The 22,922-nt window shown below is 50.3% G+C and overlaps 1 protein-coding gene across 4 annotated transcripts in view; it reads right to left on the bottom strand.

Annotated features, from left to right (window-relative positions):
- Nucleotides 1-22,922, bottom strand: part of MASP1 (MBL associated serine protease 1) — an 89,579-nt gene that overhangs the window by 47,068 nt on the left and 19,589 nt on the right. For 3 of the 4 annotated variants that reach the window (XM_056807689.1, XM_056807691.1, XM_056807692.1), the window contains exons 3-5: nucleotides 4,963-5,140; nucleotides 4,716-4,847; nucleotides 850-1,046 (exon numbers count right to left, since the gene is read on the bottom strand). In XM_056807689.1, the coding sequence (XP_056663667.1) occupies nucleotides 850-1,046; nucleotides 4,716-4,847; nucleotides 4,963-5,140 (507 nt within the window). Of the gene's footprint in view, nucleotides 1-849; nucleotides 1,047-4,715; nucleotides 4,848-4,962; nucleotides 5,141-6,857; nucleotides 7,267-22,922 lie in introns of those variants that run through there. The other variant, XM_056807690.1, reaches the window with a different exon arrangement.

Here is a 22,922-nt window from a genome sequence, read left to right as displayed (position 1 = left end):
TTTCTTCCACTTCTGCTGGCCTTAGTTTCCTCATGTCTAAAATGAGAGAACTGGACTTGTTGGGGACTCCTCTGGGACTCTCCATCATGCCTTCCTTCTTCAGGAAACTGTTCTTTGGACAATCTTGTCAGCTTGACAGATTGAATCCACCCTGGTCCTTCCATATTGCCAGTCTCCTCTGCCCCTCTGACTGGAGGGCTATGTGCCAGACCCAGTGCTGAACACAAGGGATACAAATGCAAATAAAAACAAAGATAGTCCCTGCCCTCAAGGGGCTTACACTCTGATGGGGGAAGATAAGATGTGACCAAAAGCAGAAAAGAGGGAGGAGGAAGTACATGGTGCAGAGATGCATGGTGGAGAATTCCAAAGGGGTCCAAAAGCCATGAAGCTGGTAGGAAATAAGGAGAAGATCACACTGCACACCTCTTTGTATTTTTTTCCCCCTAAAACCCTTATCTTCCATCTTGGAATCAATACTGTGAATTGGTTCCAAGACAGAAAAGTGGTAAGGGCTGGGCAATGGGGGTTAAGTGACTGGCCCAGGGTCACACAGCTAGGAAGTACCCCCCCCCCCTTTAAAGCATTTAAGAAGTATTTATTGACTGACTGAACTTGATAGTCTCTAAGGTGTCTGCAGATCTAAACTGATGATCCACCTTTAAGCCCAGGGCATGGAGCCATGTGCACAGCTCACTAGCCTACTCCCACAGCCATATCCGAAGGGATGTGACTTGCCCCTGGTCACACAGGTAGTCAGTGAAGAAGCTTGAAATGACCCCCAGGTCCAGGCTTCTCCTTTTCATTCCCAGGTACAAGGCTCTGCCCTGGCCCCCCAGCCATTCTCACCTTGATGTAATCGTAGGGGCAGGACACCTCGGGGTGGTCTTCCACATCGAAGCTGTCCTCAAACTGGAGGGTGATGAGGAAGCCATCCTCCAGCTCGATTCTGTAGAGGCAGTCGGAGCTCTTGGGGTACGGGCCGGGGAAGTCAGGGCTGGTGATCACGCCCGTCCTCTGGGTGAAGAGGTTGTCGCTGCACTCCACTGCTCAGACACAGACAGACACACACCACATGAGAGGCTCCAGCCTCCTCACACCCCTCGGCCCCTCAGCAGCTTCCTTGGTGGGATGGAGGAGCCACAGGAGAGATAGCGCTTTACAGAGTCCCGAGAGCTTTCCTGCTCGTTTCCTCACTGGGGCTCCCAATGACTCTGAGGAAGTCGGGGCAGGGCAGGGCTAGGCGAGGGTCACTGGGAAGGGTGGCTTATTGATCTCTACTCATCTGTTTGTCATCTGAAAAACTCCTGGGAAAACGGAAGCTCTCAGACAGGGGCTTTGGAACCATTCTTGTCTGTGTCCATGCCCAGTGCCTAGCTGGGGACAAGGAGAGCCCTGATAGCTTGCTGGACTGACTTCGGGAGGATTAATGGAGTCAAAGGCTCGGGAAGCATTGACGCACCAAGGAAGATGATTTACAAACATGGTACCTACTCTGAGAAGCTTATAATCAAATAGGAAAATGACATGGACATGACTAATGCGAAATAGCACCTGATGACTGCATCATAGCTCAGGCTTAAATATGATTTTAAGATTTGCAAAGCACTTTACAAATATTATCTCATTTAACCCTTGCAGCAACCCTGGGAAAGTAGGTGCTATTATCATTCCCATTTTGCAGATGAAGAAACTGAGGCTCATAGCAGTTAAGTGATGGGTCCAGGGTCACACAATTAGTAGATGCCTGAGGCTGGATTTGAACTCAGATCTTCATGCCTACTGGACTAGTCCTCTATCCACTGTGGTATCACTTAGCTCTTTCTCTGAGATCATATAAGGCTCCCATATCTAGAGACCATCTAATCCACCTCCTTCCTTTTACAGATGAGGAAAATGAAGCCCATGAAGATGGAGGGGCTTTGCTCAGGGTCACACAGCTGGCAAAGGGGAAAGTTGGGATTTTAACCCAAGGTCTCTGACTCCAAACAGAATGTGGAGAGTATTTTTACAGCTTTTTCTTTTGGCCAGAGACCATTCCACTGCCGTATTCCCAAGATCAAGTTCCTTGATTAGAAACCATCATTTCCCCTTCTTCCATGAAGCCTGTCCAGACTGTCTACCTCACTGTTCTCCTCCCATTTGAACTCAAGACACTTACTTTATGCCTCAAATCAAATAATCCCAGACTATTTGGTGGCACCTTCTCTTCTGTGTCTTACTATGTTGTTCTTGTGCTCCTGTCTAGACTGGAATCTCCCTGAAGCTAAGGACGCTATCTTTTATTCCTTTGGGTGGCCAGTGTTTTTCTTGAGAGCAAGAAAGAGCAGGTACTCCAAAAAACGTTTGCTGAATGAATAAAAGACCTTCCCCGAATCCTTTGGAAAGCCATCCGCTCATGAACATGCTTGCTTCACTTCCCAACTCCTCAGTGCAAATCTAATTAGAGAAAGCTGAGGAGCCGAGTGAAGCCTTTGTTTAATCCTGTAGCTATAAGCAAAGCCGGGTTTCCTTGGTTAACCCTCCCTAAGTCCTGCTGGTGAGCTCACTCATGTTGCCTCTCCTGCTGCTGCTCTCCCTCTTGAGTAATCCCTGGGGGCTCCTTGGCCACCTCAGTGCCTTGGCAAAGGGCTGTGTGGTCTGTCCCTTTGCCAGTGGGTGATTCCAGGCTCCAGCTGGCACCAGAAGCTCTGTCGCTCCAAGAGAAATTGGACACATGCTCCATTAGTTGAGAGACTGGCCCTTGGGTGGCCACTGGACTCCCCCAAGGACCCTGCCTTTCCCCCACCTCTGTGGGTGAACCTACTGAAATGAGGGACTCACTAGAAGGCGCCCATCCTCATCTTGTGCTGGGCATCCCCTGGCACCCCCATGGAGAAATTCTGCCTTTCTGATGAACAAAACACACCTTTTGGTGCCCGGGAGAGAGTGAGACGGGTTCCAATTTCAGTCTAAGGATGGGATTCCCCTAGGCACTGGGGATACCTGGATGAGAACCAAACAGTCCCTGCCCTCAAGGCGTTTCCGTTTTATTTGGGGAGGTGGAAGACACAACTCACATTTACACAGATCTGTGGTCCTCACTGCCATCCCAGGAAGGGGCGGCATTATTATCTCCATTTTACAGATGGGGAGACTGAGAGAAATTCATTGACTTGCTTAGTCTGAAAGGTGCACAAGGGGAGACCTGGAAAGAGTTTGAGCTCTTCATGTAAAAGGGAAGGGAGCCCAGAGGCAAAGGGACAGAGCCCGAGGGGACAGTGCATGTTAAATAAATTAGGTGGGAGCTCCTCCTGGCTCTCAGCTTGTCTGGCTAGGAGGCCTGGGAGCTCAGATTTGAACCCTGATTTTCTGACTCTGAGTCAAGCCATTTTTTCCTCTCCATTGCGTGGTCCAGGGATGATCCAATGACAGGAATACGGTAATATATGAACGTGTGGCTACACACACACATAGACTGTATAGAGCTCACGCTTCCGGTAATCCAAATAGAATGCTGATCATTAGCTCTCGAAACCCATTTCCCCACCCTTGGCAAGCCAGGATCCCCCTTTGGGCAGCCTAGCATTGTGAGTGTCACCATTCCTGCCCTTCTGCCCTCCACCATCCCAGAGAAATGTCCCAGGACCAGGGGCTCTCTCTTGGGCACTCTCACCTGCCTTTTGCACTCAATCCAATTCACCAAGAATTCTTAAGTACCTACTATGTGCCAAGTACTGGGCTGGGTCTTAGAGGCAAAGCCGAGCCTGCAGGAGCCCCTGACATTCCCCAGAAAAGTTGCACCATGTCCCCAGAGAAGTAAAGGAGGAATCTCTGCATACTAAATGCCAAGCGCTTTTAGAATGGGACAGCGCTGCCAAGGGGGTGGGGGTGGGGGGGAGACTAGATAAAACATGGAGGTGGGAAATGGTGCTTTCAGTTGTGGAGCATGGTAGTGAGTAGTGAGTGGACCAGTTCATCCGGAATATAACTCGTGGGAGGGAGAGTAATGTGAAATCAGTGGAAAGAGAGCAGAATCAGACTTTGAAGGTCCTCGCTTGGTCATTTCATTCACATCCAATTCTTTGGGACCCCAATTAGGATTTTCTGGGCAAAGACACTGGAGTGGTTGGCCATTTCCTTCTCCAGCTCATTTGAAAGATGAGGAAATGGAGGCCAACAAAGCGAAGTGATTTCCCAGGGTCACCCAGCTAGGAAGTGTCTGAACTCAGGAAGATGAGTCTTTCTGCCTCCAGCACCATCTGGCTTATGGCTATTCCCTACAACTTTTCAACTTCGTTCATATCAGGAAGGTTTGCTGAGCCTCAGTTTCCTCCTCTCTAAAGGAGGAAGGAGCCTGCCCCCTACCCCTTCTGCTTTGCAATGATGGCGGCAATGGGTTAGAAGAGGAGAGGAAGTTCCCAAAGGATCACTTAGCTCTTAGATCATCCCTGAAGACTAACAAGTTGCTTTTCTAAATGTGACACCCTTGTTTGGTGACTGATAAGTGGATGTATTTCTGGAAGAGTTGAATGGGATGGCGAAGGAGAGATGGATAGAGAGAGCACTTATTGGGCACCTACTGTGTGCCAGAACTGGGGATACAAGGACAACCAAGTGACTCATTCCACCCTCCCACCCTATCCTGCCCAGTCATGTTGGATTGTGGGCTGAGGTCAAAGTTGAGGGGCAGCTGCACCCCCCCTCCGCTGCCCCCAGGCTCTTCTAGGCCTTACCTCTGCAGGTCCTGTTGTCTGTATGGAGGATGTAGCCAATGCGGCAGGAGCAGTAGTAGCCCCCAATATAATTGTGGCAGTAGTGGTCACAGGCCAGCTCCTCATCACTCTTCTCTGTGCACTCATCCACGTCTGGGGGAGGGATGAAGGAAAGATTAGCTGTGGGAGGAGGAGGGCTGGGGGACCAGAAAGCAGACAGGGAGGGAAGCCCCATGGCGCTCATGTGAAGAGAAGAGGCTCCACTTACCCACCGCCATGTAATGGGCATCAAAGCCAGTGAAGCGCTCCTCGTTGGAGAAGTCCGATCGGAAGGTGAGGGCCATGAACGGCCCGGGGGAGAGGACCGCCTGCTGGCCTGGGGCTTGCTCCGTGTCCGTAGTCTCGCGCCCACAGAAGAGAGCCAGCACCTGGTCTTCAGCTTCCACCTGGAAGAGCACCAGAACCAGAACGGCTCAGCCTGGAGGGCAGATGCATCTAGAACCGCCCCTGGTTCTAGAGTACCTTCCCTTCAACAGCTCGGGGGGGGGGGGGGGGAGGCAGTGAGCACGGCTCTGCGCTTATATGGGAGGAAACTGTAGCTCGGAGTGTTTGAGGCAAACCCTGGCATCACCGATGAGTCAAGCCCAAATCCTCCATGTTGGCAAACACCAATCATCTTCCTGGATCCTCCTGATGACCCTTGGAGGCAGGGCTATCAGCAGCTCCATTTTACAGGTGTTAAGACTGAGTCAGAGGGGCTGCCATCGAAGACACCCTCTAAGAGCCTCAGATGGCATTTAAGGAAGCCATCTCAACTCAAGGGTCGAGACTCTCTGAATCTCCTGACTGTGCCTTGGTGGTCATGCCGTGTGGCTGGGGATGGGAAGATCTGGGACGGATCTAAGCTAGGGGTTCTAGGATATTAGCGTTCTGGGATGGGTCTTTTCAGGCAGTCGGCAGTATGATAGGGCAACCGAAGATGGCTGAGGAGGTTTCCCGGAGTTCCACCAAAAATGACTGGGTGGATCAGTGGCTGGAGCTCTGGACTAGAGTCTTTAAGACTTGAGCTCCGATCCTGCTTGGACACTGGCTGTGTGACCCCCAGCAAGGCATGGGAACAACCACACCATCTCTGACCCAGGATGGTTGTGGGGCTTAATGGAATACTCAGGCAGAGGGCTATGTGGGTGCTCGCTATTAGTATCCTCCTCAAAGAAGGGCTTCTTCACACAAGGGAGGTGTCTGCAGTTTTGCCAGAAAGTGGCTTTTTCAACAGGCAGCCTTCGACGCAAAGGGCTTCCCATTCGATGCAGCCCCCAGAATCCCAACCCGCGGACTAAACCTGCCACGTGCCAGGCTAGTGACCGGGGTTACAAAGGCCAAAGCAAGCCTCCCCGCCACAAAGAAGCTACTTTGCACTGGGGCAGACATGACAGGCGCACAGCCAAAGAAATAGGGAATGGGGTGTGTGTGTGGGGGGGCGGGAGCTGTTGCCAGCAGCTTAGGGAATCAGGAAATGTCTCCTATTGAGGGTGACCCCAGCTGAGCCTTGAGGAGAGTGAGGGGGCCCAAGAGGAGAGGGGCAGAGGAAAGGAGCAAGTGTGTGCGCGTGTGTGCACCCATGTGTGAGTGTGCATGTGTGTGTGAGTGTGCGTGTGTGTGTGTGTGTGTGTGTGTGAACCTGAATGATACCAAAGAGGGGGAGACAGGATGCCACATATAGGGAACAGTCAAGGATTCAGACTGAGTGCGTTAAAGGATGCCCAAGTGGTCTGGTATCTGGGAACCAGATTGGGAAAGAGCTTCCTCCTTCTGTTTTATGATGGTGGCAAGAGAGAGCCATAGACACTTCTGGATCAGGAAGGAGAGGGACAGGCTCATACTTGGGTTTTGGAATGTGGTTTTAGCAGCTGTGTAAGGGAAGGAGGGATTGGATAGGACAGAAGGGACTTCAATGAGGAGTTCAGGTATGTGGTGATGAGGGTCTCAACCAGGATGGTAGCTGTGTGGTGGACAAAAGGGAGAAATGATACAAAGGTGGAGCGGTAACTAGGTGGTGCCATGGGTAGAGTAATGGGGCTGGAGTCAGGAAGACCTGAGTTCAAATTCAGCCTGTGTGACCCTGAACAAGTCACTTAATGCTATTTGCCTCAGTTTCCTCACTTGTAAAATGAGCTGGAGAAGGAAATGGCAAACCCCTCTAGAATCTTTGCCAAGAACACCCCAAATGGGGTCCTGAAGAGTTGGACACGCCTGAAAAATGACCATTTGGAGGCAGACTTGACAAGGCTTGGCATCTGAGTGGTCGTGGGACAAGGAAGAGGTGAGGGAGAGAGAAGAGGGGAGGATAATTCCAAGGATTCCATTCTGAGGGCCTGGGAGGAGGATGGTGTCCTTGACAGAACTAGAGAAGTCAGTTCTCTCTGCTTGGTCCTTGCAGAAATCTTCTTCCTGTGTTTGTCTCACTGGCTGAGGGCGGAAGCCTGCCACTGACAGATGGATGTACCTACTTGGGAATAGCCAGAAGGGCCCTGTAGGAGAGCTGAGGGCCCTATAAATCATTAGCTCAGGCTTCAGCTAAGCAGAATAAACAAACCTGGGGGGCAAACAGGAGTGAATCCAGCTGCCTTGATTTGCTTTTCCAAGTAACCAAGGCCAAGTCTGGAACTTTTCCAAGTGGAGCATCACAGGACTTAGAGCAGCTTGAAGTTCAGTTGGTCCAGCGCATTGATTTATAGAAAGGATGGGAGGCCCAAAGAGGTTCAGGAGCGATCTAAGCCCACACAGGTCGTGCGTCTCCTGAGCGCCTTCTAATGGGTGCCTTTGCTCTGTTCTGTTTACTTAACTCAAGCCAGAATCATCTGAAGGACGTTGCTGAACGCTGTTTCAGAGGAGAGATCTCTGAGCAACATTAGGAATGGGAGGGAGACGGCCAACATCCTCGTTTTACAGCACAAGCTCGGAAAAGGGAAGACGCCTGCTCAAAGTCAAACGCCTCATTGGTGGAACCAACCTACTGGTCTGTTTCCTTAATAATCTCTTCTTTGATAGAGTGTTTCAAGCCATGCAAATTGCCTCTGAAGCCAGCCTCGCAGCTGTGTGGTTGTGCTCGAGGTGTCTTCTAGATGGGCTCACTCTTCCTGGGCTTCTTGAGTCCATGGGGATCATGGTAGATTAGTTTGCCACCCACCATCTGACTGCTGTGTTCTAAGTCTGGGATCCTCAAGGAGGAAGCCATGGGGATGCTTGATGGCCAGTTGGGAATCCTCCATCATCCAGACAGTGTCCTTTATGGATCCTCCTAAGGGGGTGGTACTTGCAAGAGTGAATGGGTCCATGGGAATGTTCCAGGTAGGGACGCCCCTTAAGTGTTTGGCACTTGCCAGGATAATGGCCACCCCCCAGAGCAGCCCAAAGTGCTGAGATCAATGAGGTGGGAACATGCATTCCATGACCCACCTTTGGAGATGCTTTCAGCATTTGCTGTGGCCCAGGAGTCCAAGAACTGGTGGCCAACTTTTCCAGGCTGAACCCCTAAGAGCCAGTGACTGTCTCTTACTGAGCTTGCCAGGTTGCAGCCTTCCAGTCAGGTAGGACCTATCAGAGCCTTCCCTCTGCCAGCATCCCCTCCAAAAACACAAGATCACCTGACACTGTTGTCAAGGAGACGGCTGGGGGATCATATGGTGCCTCCAGAGCTAGAAGGGACCATAGAGGCCATCTAAGCCACCTTTGCAGTTTATAGATGAGGACATTGAGGCTTAGAGAACTTAAATGACTTATCCAAGGTCTATTTGTATTAAGTGGCAGAGCCGAGTATTGCAATCCAGGTCCTTTGACTTCTAAACCAGTGTTTTTGTAGCATTCCAGACACTCAACTGGTACCTGCTAAGTCTATTAACCAACACACAGTTGTGACTGAGAACATGTCTACCCCGGGATCAGGAGTTGTTTTAAACCCTTACCTTTCATCTTAGAATCAAAAGCAGCAGGGCTAGGCAATGGGGGTTAAGTGACTTTCCCAGGGTCACCTAGTGAGGAAGTATCAGAGTTCAGATTTGAACCCAGGACCTCCTCTCTAGGCCTGGCTCTCCAACCACTGGGCCTTCTTTCTGCCCCCTCCAGTTGGAATCTTAATACAGACCAGAGTTAGTGCCCATCAACCATCAATCAATTAGTCCGATAGTCTCGTTTGGACGCTCCTTTCAGCACAATGGAATGTTTTGTTTATTTAAGTGACAGGCACTAGGTCTTCATTAGGGGTTCTCACCAAGCCAAGATCATGGCTATACACAACCCAGCCTCCTCCCCAGATTAGCCTGGGGTGGGGGTGGGGAGGAGAAGAGAGAGAGTCAGGGAAAGGAGAAAGAGAGAAGGAAAGGAGGAAGGGGAGCAAGCGATGGAGAGGAGAGAGAGCAGAGCCGCATGGAGCTCTGGCTACAAGGAGGGGCCCTCACCCTCCGGGGGTCCCTCTTTAGTTTGGCTCTGGGCTGGATCTCCTCTGGGATGAAGGTAAATCCCTGGGGGGAGCCTCAGGATAATGGAGCCTGATCTGATCCCGTAGTGGACCCCCTCTATGGAATAACAAGCCATTCTCTAGAGCAAGTTCATTTCCCCTCCTTAAGACTTCAGAGTCATTCATGAGGGTCATCACAGCTCTCTCCTGTTGCCTTTACCGAGGAATCATTTACTATCACTGAGTCAGTAAACCTTGATTAGGTGCCTACTGTGTGCTAAGTGCTTCAGGATACCCAGAAAGGCCAAAGACAATTTGTCTTTGAGAAGGTGACAAGAGCACTGCCTGGAGGCAGTGGGCTGCTTCAAGTCTGGATGCTGACCCCTGCCATAGGTAGGACCTCTGGCCTTAGTTTCCTGTCGGTGAAAATGGGTCGGATTGGTCTAGATGACCTCCAAGTTCCCTCCTCTCTCTGGATCTTGGACCCTATGATCCCTCTTGTTCTCAGTTTCCCCTCCTGTAAAAATGAGGGGGTTGATGCATGGCCTTTGAGGTCCCCTCCAGGTCCAGTCTGGATCCCCGGGCAGGATTCTGACTGTGCCAGGAAAGCAGACCTTTAAGGGGACGTCGTCTCTATCGAATCTGATGCTTTTCTATAGACAGTGAGCGAGAAACCCTCCAGGATCTGTGCTGGGCACCTGCTGGTCATCGGTGTGCTTGCAGAGGCGGAACCCGGAGCCACCTTCCACTCCGAGGGTCCAGGCAGAGGCCAGAAAACAGGGGCTCCTCATCCTCTTGGGTTCTCTTGTGGGACTGCTCAGGCTGAACTCCTTGGAATGATGGCGGGTCTCCTCCAGGACTCTGGCCCTCCCAAAGCTGCAGGCACAAGTACCAGGGACAGAGCCCTGGTCCCATGTTGTACCAGCTGTGCTGTGCTGCCATGGCTGCTCCCCTGGGGCAGATGGACAGCCTGACACCCTCCCAGGGAGATCAGGGAGAAACTTGCAGGAGTTTTACTCTTAAAACAAGAGTGGCTTTAAAATCTGGCTGCAGACACTTCCTAGCTGTGTGACCCTGGGCAAGTCACTTAACCCTCAGTGCCTAGCCCTCACGGCTCTGACACACAGTTCTTGATCCCAAGAGGGGGGGCTAAGTGACTTGCTCAAGGTCACACATCTAGGAAATCTGAGAGCAAAGGGTTAAAAAAAGTAAAAGGAGAGTGAATGTCACCAAGGACGCCTGCGTCTGGACAGCCTTCCTGTGCAGGGGAACATCTGTGCCGGCACCAGAGGTCTGCGGCTCCTACTTTGGGAAAGGCTGGAGCACCCCCGGAAGTCTTATCTGCCTCCCACGGACGGGATTCCAGGAAAGACGGAGCAGGGCCGGGCCCCATAAACAGAGGCTGCTGGCCCTGGGCAGGCTCCGCTGCCCCTTCGGTGAAGCGTCCCCGTTCCCAGATCATTTACAATCCCCCAGTCGAGGAGAGATTCAGTCCTGACCCGTAGCTTGTTTGGAGGACTGGCCTCGGGGTCATCGAGTTTCACTGGAGAACGTCCTCAGGCGGGCCTGTCCAATGTGGAAGTGAGACTCCTTCCGGCCAGGCCCCGCCCCCCTGGCCCCTTTGCCCTTCCTTCCGGTCGATGATCTCATCCTCCAGCCCTCGGCGGCTGGATTCCCCAGGAACGTTTCCGTCCAGCTTCTCCCCAGGGAGCTCCCTGTTCGAGACCCACCTGGGGGTCCCCCGGCATCCACGCTGGGGCTCCATCCCAGCCCCCCGGGCAGACCGCTGCCACCTCTCAAGTACTGTCTATGGGGACACCGAGAGGCCAGAGCGAGACTCCTGCCCTGACGGGGCCTCCATCCTCAAGGACGAGCCCACCGGCCTGCAAAGCTGCGCCAGGGCCAGGGGAGGGGCCACACTCGATGCACGTCTACAGCACACAGGCGCGCTCCATCCTCCTACAGAAGAGCCTGGGGCTAATGGGCCGACCCTCGTCCTGAATTCCAATGAGCCTTGCACACTTCTTAGCTTCGTGGCCCTGGGTGAGTCCCTTCACCCTGTTGGCCTCAGTTTCCTCGTCTTTCAAAATGAGCTGAGAAGGAAATGGCCAACCAGTTCAGCATCTCGGCCATGAAGAGCCAGACTGGGCTGGAATGCCAGACAACGACCTAAGACGGGCTTCGGAGCCGAGGCTTTCAAAGAGCCAGGGAGGGTAGGGAGTGAACTGGAGGGCTCAGGGTATTCCTGGCAGGGTGAAGTCTTGGGGGGGGGGGTAAGAATCAAGGCAGAGCCAGAGCAGAGGTCAAGGAACCAAGATGGCGGCTGGGCGAGCTCACAGAAAGAATGGGAGATTTAAGCCCAGGCGCCTTAGGGAGCCCCTGGGGTTCAGTAAATGAGGTGAGAGCAGGGGCGCAGGGTCAAACCTCGCTTTTAGGAAGCTCATGTTGGCAGCTGGGCAGAGAATAGATTCCAGAAAGTCCAATGAGGAGGCTAGTTTTTTTGTGTTTTTTTTGTTTAATACTACTGACTGTCTTAGAATCAAATCTGAAAACTGGGTCCAAGGGAGAAGAGAGGTAAAGGCTGGGCAATTAGGGGGGCAAGTGATTTACCCAGCTAGGAAGTGTCTGAGGTCAGATTTGAACCCAGGACCTTCCATGGCTAGGCCTGGCTCTCCATCCACCAAGCTGCCCCCCCAGGCACAGGCTATTGTGATGATCCAGGAGCAAGATGCTGAGAGCCTGTTCGGGGGAGTGGCTAGGTGCATGGAGAGAAGGGGATGTAGAAATGACAAGATCTGGCAAGTGACTGGATTTGGGTGATGATTGGGGTCTGGGAGAGGGAGTGGAGGAGGACCCCAAGCTTTCCAGCCCCTTGACAGTAACAGAGAAGTGTAGAAATGGGGAGGGAGTGGTGGTAGATAATAGCAAAAGCAGCTGCAACGTCCTGATGCCTGGGGAGCTTTGCACACACACTGAGCCCTTGGTGGATAGAACCCAGGAAGATGTAGGGCTGTTGCTTTTTTACAACATCATTGCCATTTTACAAAATACGAAACAGAGACTCAGAGAGGCAAAGTCATTGAATCACAGGATCATAGCTCAAGAGCTGGAAGGGGGCCCCTTAGGAATCAGGGAGCCCCAGCCCCTCAGGAATCCCAGAGAGGGCAGTGATTTACCCAGGGTCACACAGTCAATTGAGACCAGATTAGCCTCCCTGCAGCCCAGACAACATCCCCGATGGAATCTGCTTATCAGCTTCCTTTCTCTGGGTTGTTCCTGTCCCATTACTTTAGGTCTAGAATGAGGCAGGCACCCAAGGGTTAATGGAGCAGGCTCCTGTCTTTTCTCTCCTTCCTCTGTTTGGGGAGGCAGGCGCCTCTGATTTTCTCTCCTCTAGGGACCCCTCCCCATCACCTTTCCCAGCAGAGCTGACGATGGTTCCAAGGACCTCATTAGTCAGTGTGAGCTAGGAGCGACACCTTCAGTGTGAGCTTGCTGCTGGCTCAGCACCTCCTGGAGGGCTCAGGGCAGGGGAGCAGAGGCTGCTGGGACTGAGGCACCTCCAAGCTGTGACTTCCAAATCCCTCCCTAAAGCTGGAGTCTCCCCAGGGTGGGGTCCCCCCACTTCAGTTCCATCAGGTGACTGCAAGTAGGACATTTGCTCACAGGGCTGCCCACCCCCAGTAGGTAACTTTATTATTAATCCTGTGGTCTGGAGGCTACCCTGAAAACTCTGCCTGGTGGCTGGACATTGCTAAGGAAGGTCAGGTGTGGAACCAGAAAAGAAGGGCATTTATGAAATGAGAATGAGGAAGAGGGGACAGGGATGGGGAGGAAGGCAGTGCCAGAAGGTAGACAATAGCAGCAATTAAAGGGAAAGGGGCCAGAAGGAAGAGATCCAGGTGGAGAGAGCCCAACAGAAGGTCCAGGCAAATGGCAGGTAGTCAGCAACCAGGAGAAAAAGGGAGAGGGGAGCAGAGGCAAGTCGGGCAGGATAATCAGGGAATCTTAGGCATGGATGGTTCCTCAGAAGCCCATGAATAAGAAGCCATTCTGCACCATGCCAACTTCTGTGTGAAGACCCTTTGGGGCAGGGGAGCTCACTACCTTCCAAGGCAGTCTAAGTCATGTGGGGACAGCTCTGATTGATGGGAAATTTCTCCCGACATTCAACCCTCATTCTGACCTCTACAGCTGAGCAGAGCTCATTGCAACCCTCTTCCTGAACAACCTCATACATCCTGGAAGACAGATCATTATTGGATCCCTACTAAATCTGGTCTCCTTCCAGTCAATACATTCCCAGGTCCTCTGACCATCATTGAGTGGACCAGTCCCTAGGTCCTTCACCTCCTCTACTGGGACCACTCCAAGGCTCCAGCCTCTTCAGCCTTCTCCAACTGGAATTCAGAAACCCACCCCAGGGACCTTAGGGTCCAGGGAGCATTTTCCTTATCTTGCCCAATCCTGGGGCCACCATGGACTTCCTTGAGCCATGCTTCCTGCATCTTCTCACTCCCACTGTCCACTGAATGCTCCCTTATGGTTTGTTTTCCCACATGAGAATGGGGAGAGAGATTGTTGTCTGTCCAGTTTGCTCTTTTTCATGGAATGCCCATCTCTTAAGGAAGAATGCCTGAGACAAAGCAAGCTCAATAGGTGCCTTTCCTTCCTTCCTTCCTTCCTTCCTTCCTTCCTTCCTTCCTTCCTTCCTTCCTTCCTTCCTTCCTTCCTTCCTTCCTTCCTTCCTTCCTTCCTTCCTTCTTTCCTTCCTTCCTTCCTTCCTTCCTTCCTTCCTTCCTTCCTTCCTTCCTTCCTTCCTTCCTTCCTTCCTTCCTTCTTTCCTTCCTTTCTTCCTTCCTTCCTCTGCCTTTGTTGGTTTTTTCTCTGCTTTGTTTCTTCCTTTCTCTTGTTCTTTCTTTGTCCCCTTCTTTGTTTCTTTTTTTCTTTCAACAATTTGAATATTAATCAATTGGTTCCAGCAAACTAAAATGTGAGCCTTTGCATCACCCATAGAGGGGAGCTTAGCTTTGTTTTGATCATGGAACACAACTACTCCTCCCCCTTCCTCTAAACGCAAATATTTTTAAAGACAGTACACTGACCTTCAGATCTCTCTTGAGTACTGAATGAGGCCTAGACCTAGACTGCCATTCAAGATCTTCAAGCATCTGGTTCCAACTAATGTCCACCATTGTCTCTTACTACTCTTCCTCAAACAGCTATTTTCAATCTGGACTTGCCTGCTCCTCCCCCAGAGCCTCTAGTTTCCTACCACCATGATGGATAGAGTACTGGACCTGGAGTCTAGGAGACCCAAGTTCAAATGCTGACTCAGGTTCTTACTAGTTGTGTGCCCCTGGGCCAGTCACTTAACCTCTGTTTATCTCAGTTTCCTCATTTATAAAATGAAGATAAGAATAGCCCTCAACTCCCAGGGCTAAAGATCCAAGGAGCCTTAGAGATCACAGTAGAACCCCTTCATTTTACATATGGGGAAACTAAGGCCCAGGGAAGGGATATGCCTTTGCCTAAGCTGATAAAGAGAGGGAATGGCAATGTCTACATTTGAACCAAGCTCATCTTCCACTCTTATGAGCTATTATTCTCTGAGTCTTCCATCAGAGACCTCTTTTCCTCCTCAAGCCTTCTTTCTCTAGCTCCCTCGACATGATCAGTGCCCTTTACAGCCTCCAAGATCCTCTACACATCTCTGTTTACATCTCCAAATCCTACCAGCTAGCATTGTGAATGGGTCTTTCTCCCTTCTGCTACTGGATGGCAGAGGCCAGCCTTTACTCTATGCTAGAGCCTCCTATGATGAAGAGCACAGGGCTTTGGACACAGTAGCCATCCCTTGGATGAGGCATGTTTGAGGGGAGAGGCAGTAGCTGACCTTGCACTTTCACTGGTGGAGAGAACTGCCAGGTAAGGAGAGTCCCTCCATCAATACAGGCTGCCATCTCTTCTGCAACTCAAATCTTAGAAATTCCTTTGAGCACTAGGAGGTAATGAGTGCCCAAGGACATACAGCCAGCAAGGGAGGTAGAGGCTAGCCTCCTTGACCATCATGTCTCAGTACCTCCTTAAGTGGCACCAAGTGCTTTCCTCCAAACCAACTAACCATTGGACTGGTTCCAACAAACCAAGGTGTGGTTAAGTATAAACAAGGTGGTATCAATACTGCTAGTCCCATTTTATAGCTGAGAAAACTGAGGCCCTAAGAGGGGAACAGGTTTGCCAAAGCTTGAAAACAGTGAGTAAATATTCAGTGATAAAAATGGGATCTGTACTCCAGGACTCTAAACCCAGAACTCTTTCCACCACTCCATCCTACTTATGGACCTGTTTCTGGGCTCTGAAGTCAAAACTCTTATCTCTGACCTCTGGGCCTTTGTGCATGTTCTCCCCATTCTTGACACATTTATTCCTCGTTTTGGCCTCTAACGAGCTCTCCCTTCCTTCAAGGGGAGCTTCTCTAGATCCCCCACTTGGAACTGCTTTCCATTCCATTTTCTTTCCTGGAGATGATGGAGAATCTGAAGGAGTTGGAGTCCCTGTAGTTGGAGTTCCTGGCATGTCTAGGTGCTGAGTAAACATTAGCACAGTGCCTAGTAGAGGCAAAAGCTCAGTAAATACTTTCTTCAACCATTTGTTCTTTTTGAACATGGAGTCCTGACAAATTGCCCCAGCTCTCAGAATAAACTTATTCTCCTGACTGATTGACATCTATGGCTCCTTTCGTGAGCCTTGTTAATAGAAAAAGGCCATATACATGTGAAGAATGATCCTGCCCGGCACTTAATGCTCTTTTCTCTGGGCTGAGGTTTCTTCAATGTGTGTCAGGGCACAGTGGGAATCCGCCACAGCCCTCCATGAGGCCTGGGGCAATTCTCTCTGGACATTAGTTCCTAGCCCGGTAGCTCTGCAGCTCCTCAAGTATCCTCGGTGCCCTTGACACCAGGATTCTTTCCATTGACGTAGATGGAAACTCAACCATGCCTGGCTAAAGCATCTTTCTGAGTTGCTGGAGCCAAACCCCTCATCACTGGCCTCTGATGACAATGAATTCATCCCGTTCTTGGGTGACAGGAGAATTGGTTAGATGACCAGGCCTAGGAGGACTTGTTGGGCTTGTGCACTTCAGACAGAGACTTTAGGAGCCATGGGGGACCCCTGCACTCGGGGACATTCTGGAGTCACCTCCAGTGGCAAGTCTATTGCTAAATAGTCAGTGTGAGCACTTACACTTCAGAAATGGGCAAATGCTACCAACTGAGACTTGGTTTATTGGTTTGTTGATTATCTAAATTCAAGAAAATGAGGAAGACGATGTTACTGATTGGAGATTAAGCTTAGAAGTATGTTGTGCTGTTTTCAGAGAGCTGGTGGTTAAACATTTACCATCACACTGCTGCTCACACCCCAAATGGGCACAGGGCAGAGATGTGGTCTATACAATGATGAGGTCGGGTTAGATTATCTCAGACCCCTCTTCTAGGTCTAGCCCAAGGGTTCTATCCTCTGAACTTCCATGGCCCCCATTTCCCACACACCTGAATGGAGGCGATTGCCCTGGCTCTGAGGTTCTTTCCATCTTGGGCTAAATTCTACCATAGAGGGAGGTGATCCATGACTCCAGCTGATTCCTGAGGTAACCCTTCATTGTATTTTGCTGCCCAGCAGCATGGAAACGTCTGCTGTCATTATCATCATCAGGCAAAACCTTCTCATTGGACAAGTGACAATGCTGAGGCCCCGAGACCCTTTGCAACGTGTGGGCCAGGTTGTTGGCAGAGCTGAGACCTTACTGCCCCCAGGATTCCCATTTCTCAGGCCAGTGGTCTGATCTCTCTTGCTCATTGTCTCCTTTGCCTCTTCTCTTCCTCTCTTGCTCTCTTTCCCAGTGACTCTGACTATGTTGGCAGGGGAAGCCATGACCAGCTCCACTGGCCAGGGGATGACCTCCGTCTGCTGACCATGATCTTCCAGGTATCAGTGGGCCCACAAGTCATATTGGATGAAAACTGACAAAGTCATTCAATGGGCATTATTCCATTTGAGTCTCACCACAGCCTTCTAAAGCAGGTTTTATTATTATCTCCATTTACAATTGAGGAAACTAAGGCACACAGGGATTGAAGTGATTTGTCAAAGGTGATGGCATGATCATTGAATCCTAGACCTTCAGCCTCATTTCACAAATGAAGAAATGGGAAGGGTCCAGAAGGAGGCAGGTTCAAGTCTCTCAGTGGGTCAGTGCTCAAGCTGGGACCAGCAGGAGTGTCTCCATCCTCCCAGCCTATATGAGGTTGGGCTGGTAATAAGTACCAGAACCAAATGGAAGAAGGCGCTAGACACAAGGAGGGCATTGTTCCTACATCACGGCTGAAGGCCAGAAATAATGGGTGGGACAGAGCAGCAGCTGGCAGGGCCCTGGGAGGCTGGGAAAGTGGTCGCTGCCAGGATGCACCCTGGGTGGGGAGGGAGGGGGCAGAGAGAAGGATAGAGTCAAGCACAAATGCAAGAGGGGAGAAGAAAGGGCCGAGTCCTGGGAATCCAAAGACAGGGGCATCCCGCAGGTGGGGGGCAGAGGCTTGGTCCTTTATTCCAGGCAGGGGCTTGGAGAGAAATGTCTGGGAAAGAGGAATAGGGAGGAGTCCTGGGAGATTTCCCCTTCCAGCTCCTTTGCCATGGTGAATAGCATGGGCTGGATTTGTGGGACATGGGGAGGAAGCTGCTCCATCCTCTCCCCATAAGTCGCATTCACATGCAAATCCCCTCCCTGGCAGTCTAGAGATGTGGGCAGCTCAGGGTTTGGGCGCCTGGCCAAAGAGGGAGGGGAATAGCCCAGGAACTGGTAGGCAAGGAAAATCCAGTGCAGAAGAGGATCCTGAGCTTCTGAGGATGGGGAGTTGGGGGTGGGGGTGGGGAATATGGAGTCCATTTTCGGGGTCACCTCTTTTGGAGAGAGAGAACGATGGCCAGAGAGAGGGAAGTATCACCAGGTAGGTACCTATAGGTACCCACATAAGTTTATATAAGTACCTATGTAAGTATAGGTACTTATAAATGATTTGGGGGGCTGGACAGAACAAGGGAGAGAGAGAGGCAAGAAGATCTACTAAGTGCTAAATCTGGAACCCCAAGATTCTGGATTTGAATCCCAGCTCTGTATCTTCCACTTGTGTGATCTTGGGCAAGTTACTCAACTCTATTGAATGAAGTTTCCTCATTTGTAAAATGAGAGAGATGAACTTGATCATTGATAAGGTCCCCTCCAAACTTTTGATCTATAATTGAATAATCTTTCTTTCCTCAGATTTTACTGGCAAAAGTAGCTGCGTGGGGCAGGTAGGTGGTTCAGTGGATAGAGAATTAGGCTCAGAGATAGGAGGTCCTGGATTCAAACATCTCAGACACTTCCTAGCTGTGTGATCCTGGGCAGGTCGCCTAACCCCCATTGCCTAGCCCTTAGTATTCTATTCCTCTCCATTGGGACCTATACTCCCTACTGATTCTAAGATGGAAAGGGCTTAAAAAAACACCTGTATGTTGGCAAATATTTAACAACCAGGTCTTCCAAAAAACATGATACATGAGTTAAATCTGCATTCCCCGCATATAGTACCAGCCCCCTAAACTGTTCAATATTCTTTCTTTTGATATAGAAAAGTTCCCATCTCAGATTTCATAATGGTTTACTTTTTGATAAAAGGAGGAATTAGTCCTAGGTTCAAATCTGGCCTCAGACACTTCCCAGCTGTGTGACTCTGGGCAAGTCACTTGACCCCCATTGCCTAGCCCTTACCAGACTCCAAGATGGAAGGTAAGGGTTTAAAAAAAAAAAGGAATTAGTCAACATTGGAGGTCATCGAAAGACAGATGTGTTGTTGGTGTACCTGTCAATTGCTACAACTATTTTGGGAAACTCTTTGGAAAATAGACTGAAATATCCATACCTCTCAGTCCAATTCTATTTCCAAGCTCATTGATGATAAATTATGTCCCAAATATGCCAAAACACTGTGGCAGCATTTTTCATTACAGCAAAGAATTCCAACAAAGCAGAGACCCCTTGATTGGGGAATGGTTAAGCAAATGGACAGCCAGGTGGCATTGTGGATAAAGTGCTGAACCTGAGTTGAAATTGGGACTCAGACACTTACTATTTGTGTGACCCTGGACAAGTCACTTAGCCCTGTTTGCTTCAGTTTTTTCATTTGTAAAATGAACTGGAGAAGGAAATGGCAAATTTCTACAATATTTTGCCAAGAAAACTCCAAATTGGGATCACAAAGAAGTCTGATAGGATTGAAAAATGGCTAAACAACAACAACTAAATTATGGTACATGAATTCAATGGAATATTCCAGTGCTGTAAGAAATGATGTATGAGATGAATACAGAGAAACCAAGGAAGTTGTCCATGATCTAATGTAGGCTGAAGTCAGCAGTCAAGAGAACAATAGACACAACGACTACAACAATGTAAATGAATGAAGAAAAAACTCACAAACTCAAAAGTGAAGGTTGTGAAATCACAAAGAGTCAGCTTGGCCCAGGAGAAGGTGGATGAGAAGACCAGGCTGATGAGAAAGTCCTAACGTGGATCATGGGTGAGATGGCTGGGGAACCCCCCACCCCCAAAGCACTATCTGCAATGTTAACATTTTAGCATCACTTTCTAAAGTCTAGGTAACCATCAAAACAATTTCCCTAACTCAGAACCTCTTTGGATTTCTGAGGTAAATGCTCACAACTTTGTTCCAAAACCTTGGATAGCTCCCTATTACCTAATTACATGAGTGTAAAGAAGATCAGTTGGATGGAAAGCTGAAGCAGGCAAGTGAAGGGAGTGTTAGGGCTCTATTGACTCCTCCAGGTGAGCATAGGGCACCAATGGGGGAAAAGCCAATTGGGCTGGCTTGTGGGCCAGCGTGTGTGTGTGTGTGTGTGTGTGTGTGTGTGTGTGTGTGTGTGTGTGTGTGTGTGTGTGTGACTCAGCTGCAGACAAACTTGGAGGAGGTAGGGAGCAGTGTCTGTGAATGCCCTACTGAGCTTCCTACAAGACTAGGAGAGTGGAGCATGGAGCCAGGAGGGAGAAAGGAAGGCTGGCAGTCCCCTTTCCCCCTTTGCCATTTCCCCGGGCCAGAAGGGGTTTGGTGGTGATGTTCCTGCCTTAGCAAATCACCCCCTTGCAGGGGAATCCTCCAGTCAGAGGTCTTGCTGAATATGGCAGGGCAGGGCTCCAGGCTGTCTCCCTGTGCTCAAAGGAGGCCACTCCTGGCCTGCAGATGTGCCTGGGCTCAGGGAGCTGAGGCCTGAAGGAAATCAGACCACAGGCCACAGAAGGCATTTGAACAAAGTAGGAACATCGAGCTCAGGCTGGGGTTGGGGTCCTGCACTTTTTCAAACTCCTGGTGCTCCCTGTCATCAGAGCCATCATCGCCCTGGCACTGACAAATGTGGGATGGGCTGGGGAATGCTTCCCTTCTGGGGTTAGTGGGCGCCAGAGTCCCCTGGAGGAGCCTGGCCAGGGGGGATGTGGCAGGGGGCAGTCAGCCCTGACGTCCCACTGGAGCCCAGGGAAGGACTGACTGAGGAACCTAGTATTGTTCAGTGAAGCTTCTAGAAGGGACGGGGGCGTTACAATATTTTCCTGACCTTATTTGACAAAATACTGCCCAAGTTTGGTTCTTTCCTTTCCCTTACTGAAGTGGGAACTGCCAATAGGGGGTAATGAAGTGGGAGTAGAGAGTGGTTTTTATTAGTGTAGACAATTCCCAGGTGAGGAAACTCTAGTGCAGACTGGCATCATCTCTGCAATTTGTACTCTAGGAGAGGCAACTGCCTGATGGTGAAGTGACTTGCTCAGGAACACTCAGCTAGTATGTGTCTGAGTTGGGGTATTTTTTACCCTTTACTTTCTTTCTTAGAATCAATTCGGTGTATTGGTTCCAAGACAGAAGTGCCATATAAGCTAGGCAATGGCGATTTAGTGACTTGTTCAGGGTCACACAGCTAGGAAGTGTCTGAGACCAGATTTGATCCCAGGACCTCTTATCTCTATTCATACTACCTGGATGGCCCAACCAAGTTGGAATTTGAACTCAGGTCTTCACAGCTCCAATGATATTCATATATCTTTTATGCAATGTTTCCTGAAAAGCACATCCTCCTAAATGGTGACTATGACTTGGGACACAGGTCCAACCTAGGGACATGGGGTATATGTGGATGATGCTGTGTTCAAAGGAGATTTAAACAGAAAAAAAAATCCATGGAAAACGTCATAGATTATAGATACCTCATGGGGTCATTGAGAGGAAGTTAGTCATTGAAGGGACATCACTTAAGAGAAGGATTAGACTGGCTCTGCTTGGTCCCCAGGATCAGAATGGGGAGGACCAGACTTGAAATCAGGAGGACATGTTGAGCAGTTATGTACTAGTGGCATGACTCTAGACAAATCAGTGCCCCCTTTGGGGCCTCAGTTTCCCCATCTGTAAAATCAGGGGATGGTTCTTGATAAACTCTAAGGCCTCTTCTAGTTCTAAATCAATCATCACGAATTCCAAAGATAAAAATTTAGGATGGAATTGAGGAAGCATTTCATAGCTACTAGAGATGGTTGGAGATCGACAGTGGTTTGGGTTCCCCATCACTGGTGGTCTTTGAGTAGAGGCTGGATGACCAGGATGATCTGTTCCTCAGGTAGGGGTTGGCCTAGATGCTTGCAGAGGTCCTCACTAGCTCTGAACTTTTGTGACTCTGAGATTCTGCTGTCAGTTTGGGTATGTGGTGATGATGGTGACAACAGCCAAATCACACCCTCCCGGAATCACTGGTCCTCAGCAGGGTGATGACATGGAGGAATGTGCTGACCATCTCCACGCTGTAGACTATGGACCATTCTGCTCAGTGTCCAACATCTGTGCCATCTGTGCGGGGCTGGGCGTGACTGGGCAGAGCTGGGGAATACACCACCCTCATGTGTGCCGTTGCTTTAGCCAAGTGGGGAGTTCTGTGGAGCACATTTGTCCATGGGGTCTGTGGAGGGAGGGATCCCTGCTACCCTCCGAGCGTTCTCAGAGTGCCCGCCAGCCTGGCCTGCTGCATGGGCTGGGTCAGTGGCTACTCAGAGCAGCATCAGGGCTTGTCTAATGCCCCACAGCTGTCGAAAACACTGCAACAGAAGTCAGTCCCAATGCCAAAAGGACATTGTGGAAGGAAACTGTGTAAGCTCCGAGGAATAAACAAACGAGCTCTTTTTCCAGTGTCCATCTCAGATTCCAAAGGAATGTGGAGTGCTTTTGCTGAGAGCCAAGGACCATAGCAGAGCACCAGGCAGGCAGAGCTGGGCTTGACTGCCCAGCCCCCAAACTCTCCCTGGTTTGTAGTCAGTGGCTAGGATTTGGGAATCAGATCTGAGATCTGTCTGAGTGTTCAGGGCTCCCCAAGTGCCCATGGCCACTCCATGGCTCCTTAATGCCCACGTGGAGCACTTTCCTGGACTTTCTCTCGGTCTCACCACTGACCTTGTATTAATCTCATCTTCCTCTGCTAGTGTCTGTTCTGTTGTCTGATCTTCACTTTTCAAGAGTCCTGATGACATCACAGCATCATTGATCCATGTGTGAATTGGACTGAAGGGAGATGGAGCGGCACAAAGCCATTAACCTCACTCCCTCTTCCAGAGTCATCCAAGACCAGTGGCAGGACAGAATACGGGTTCCCTGAAGGCAGAGTCTGTCTTCCTTTTTGGGGTC

The sequence above is a fragment of the Monodelphis domestica genome, chromosome 8 (assembly GCF_027887165.1).
Source record: "Monodelphis domestica isolate mMonDom1 chromosome 8, mMonDom1.pri, whole genome shotgun sequence".
Classification (NCBI taxonomy): Eukaryota; Metazoa; Chordata; class Mammalia; order Didelphimorphia; family Didelphidae; genus Monodelphis; species Monodelphis domestica.
The sequence above is the reverse complement of the archived record's forward strand: the minus strand, read 5'-3'. Positions and strand labels throughout refer to the sequence as shown.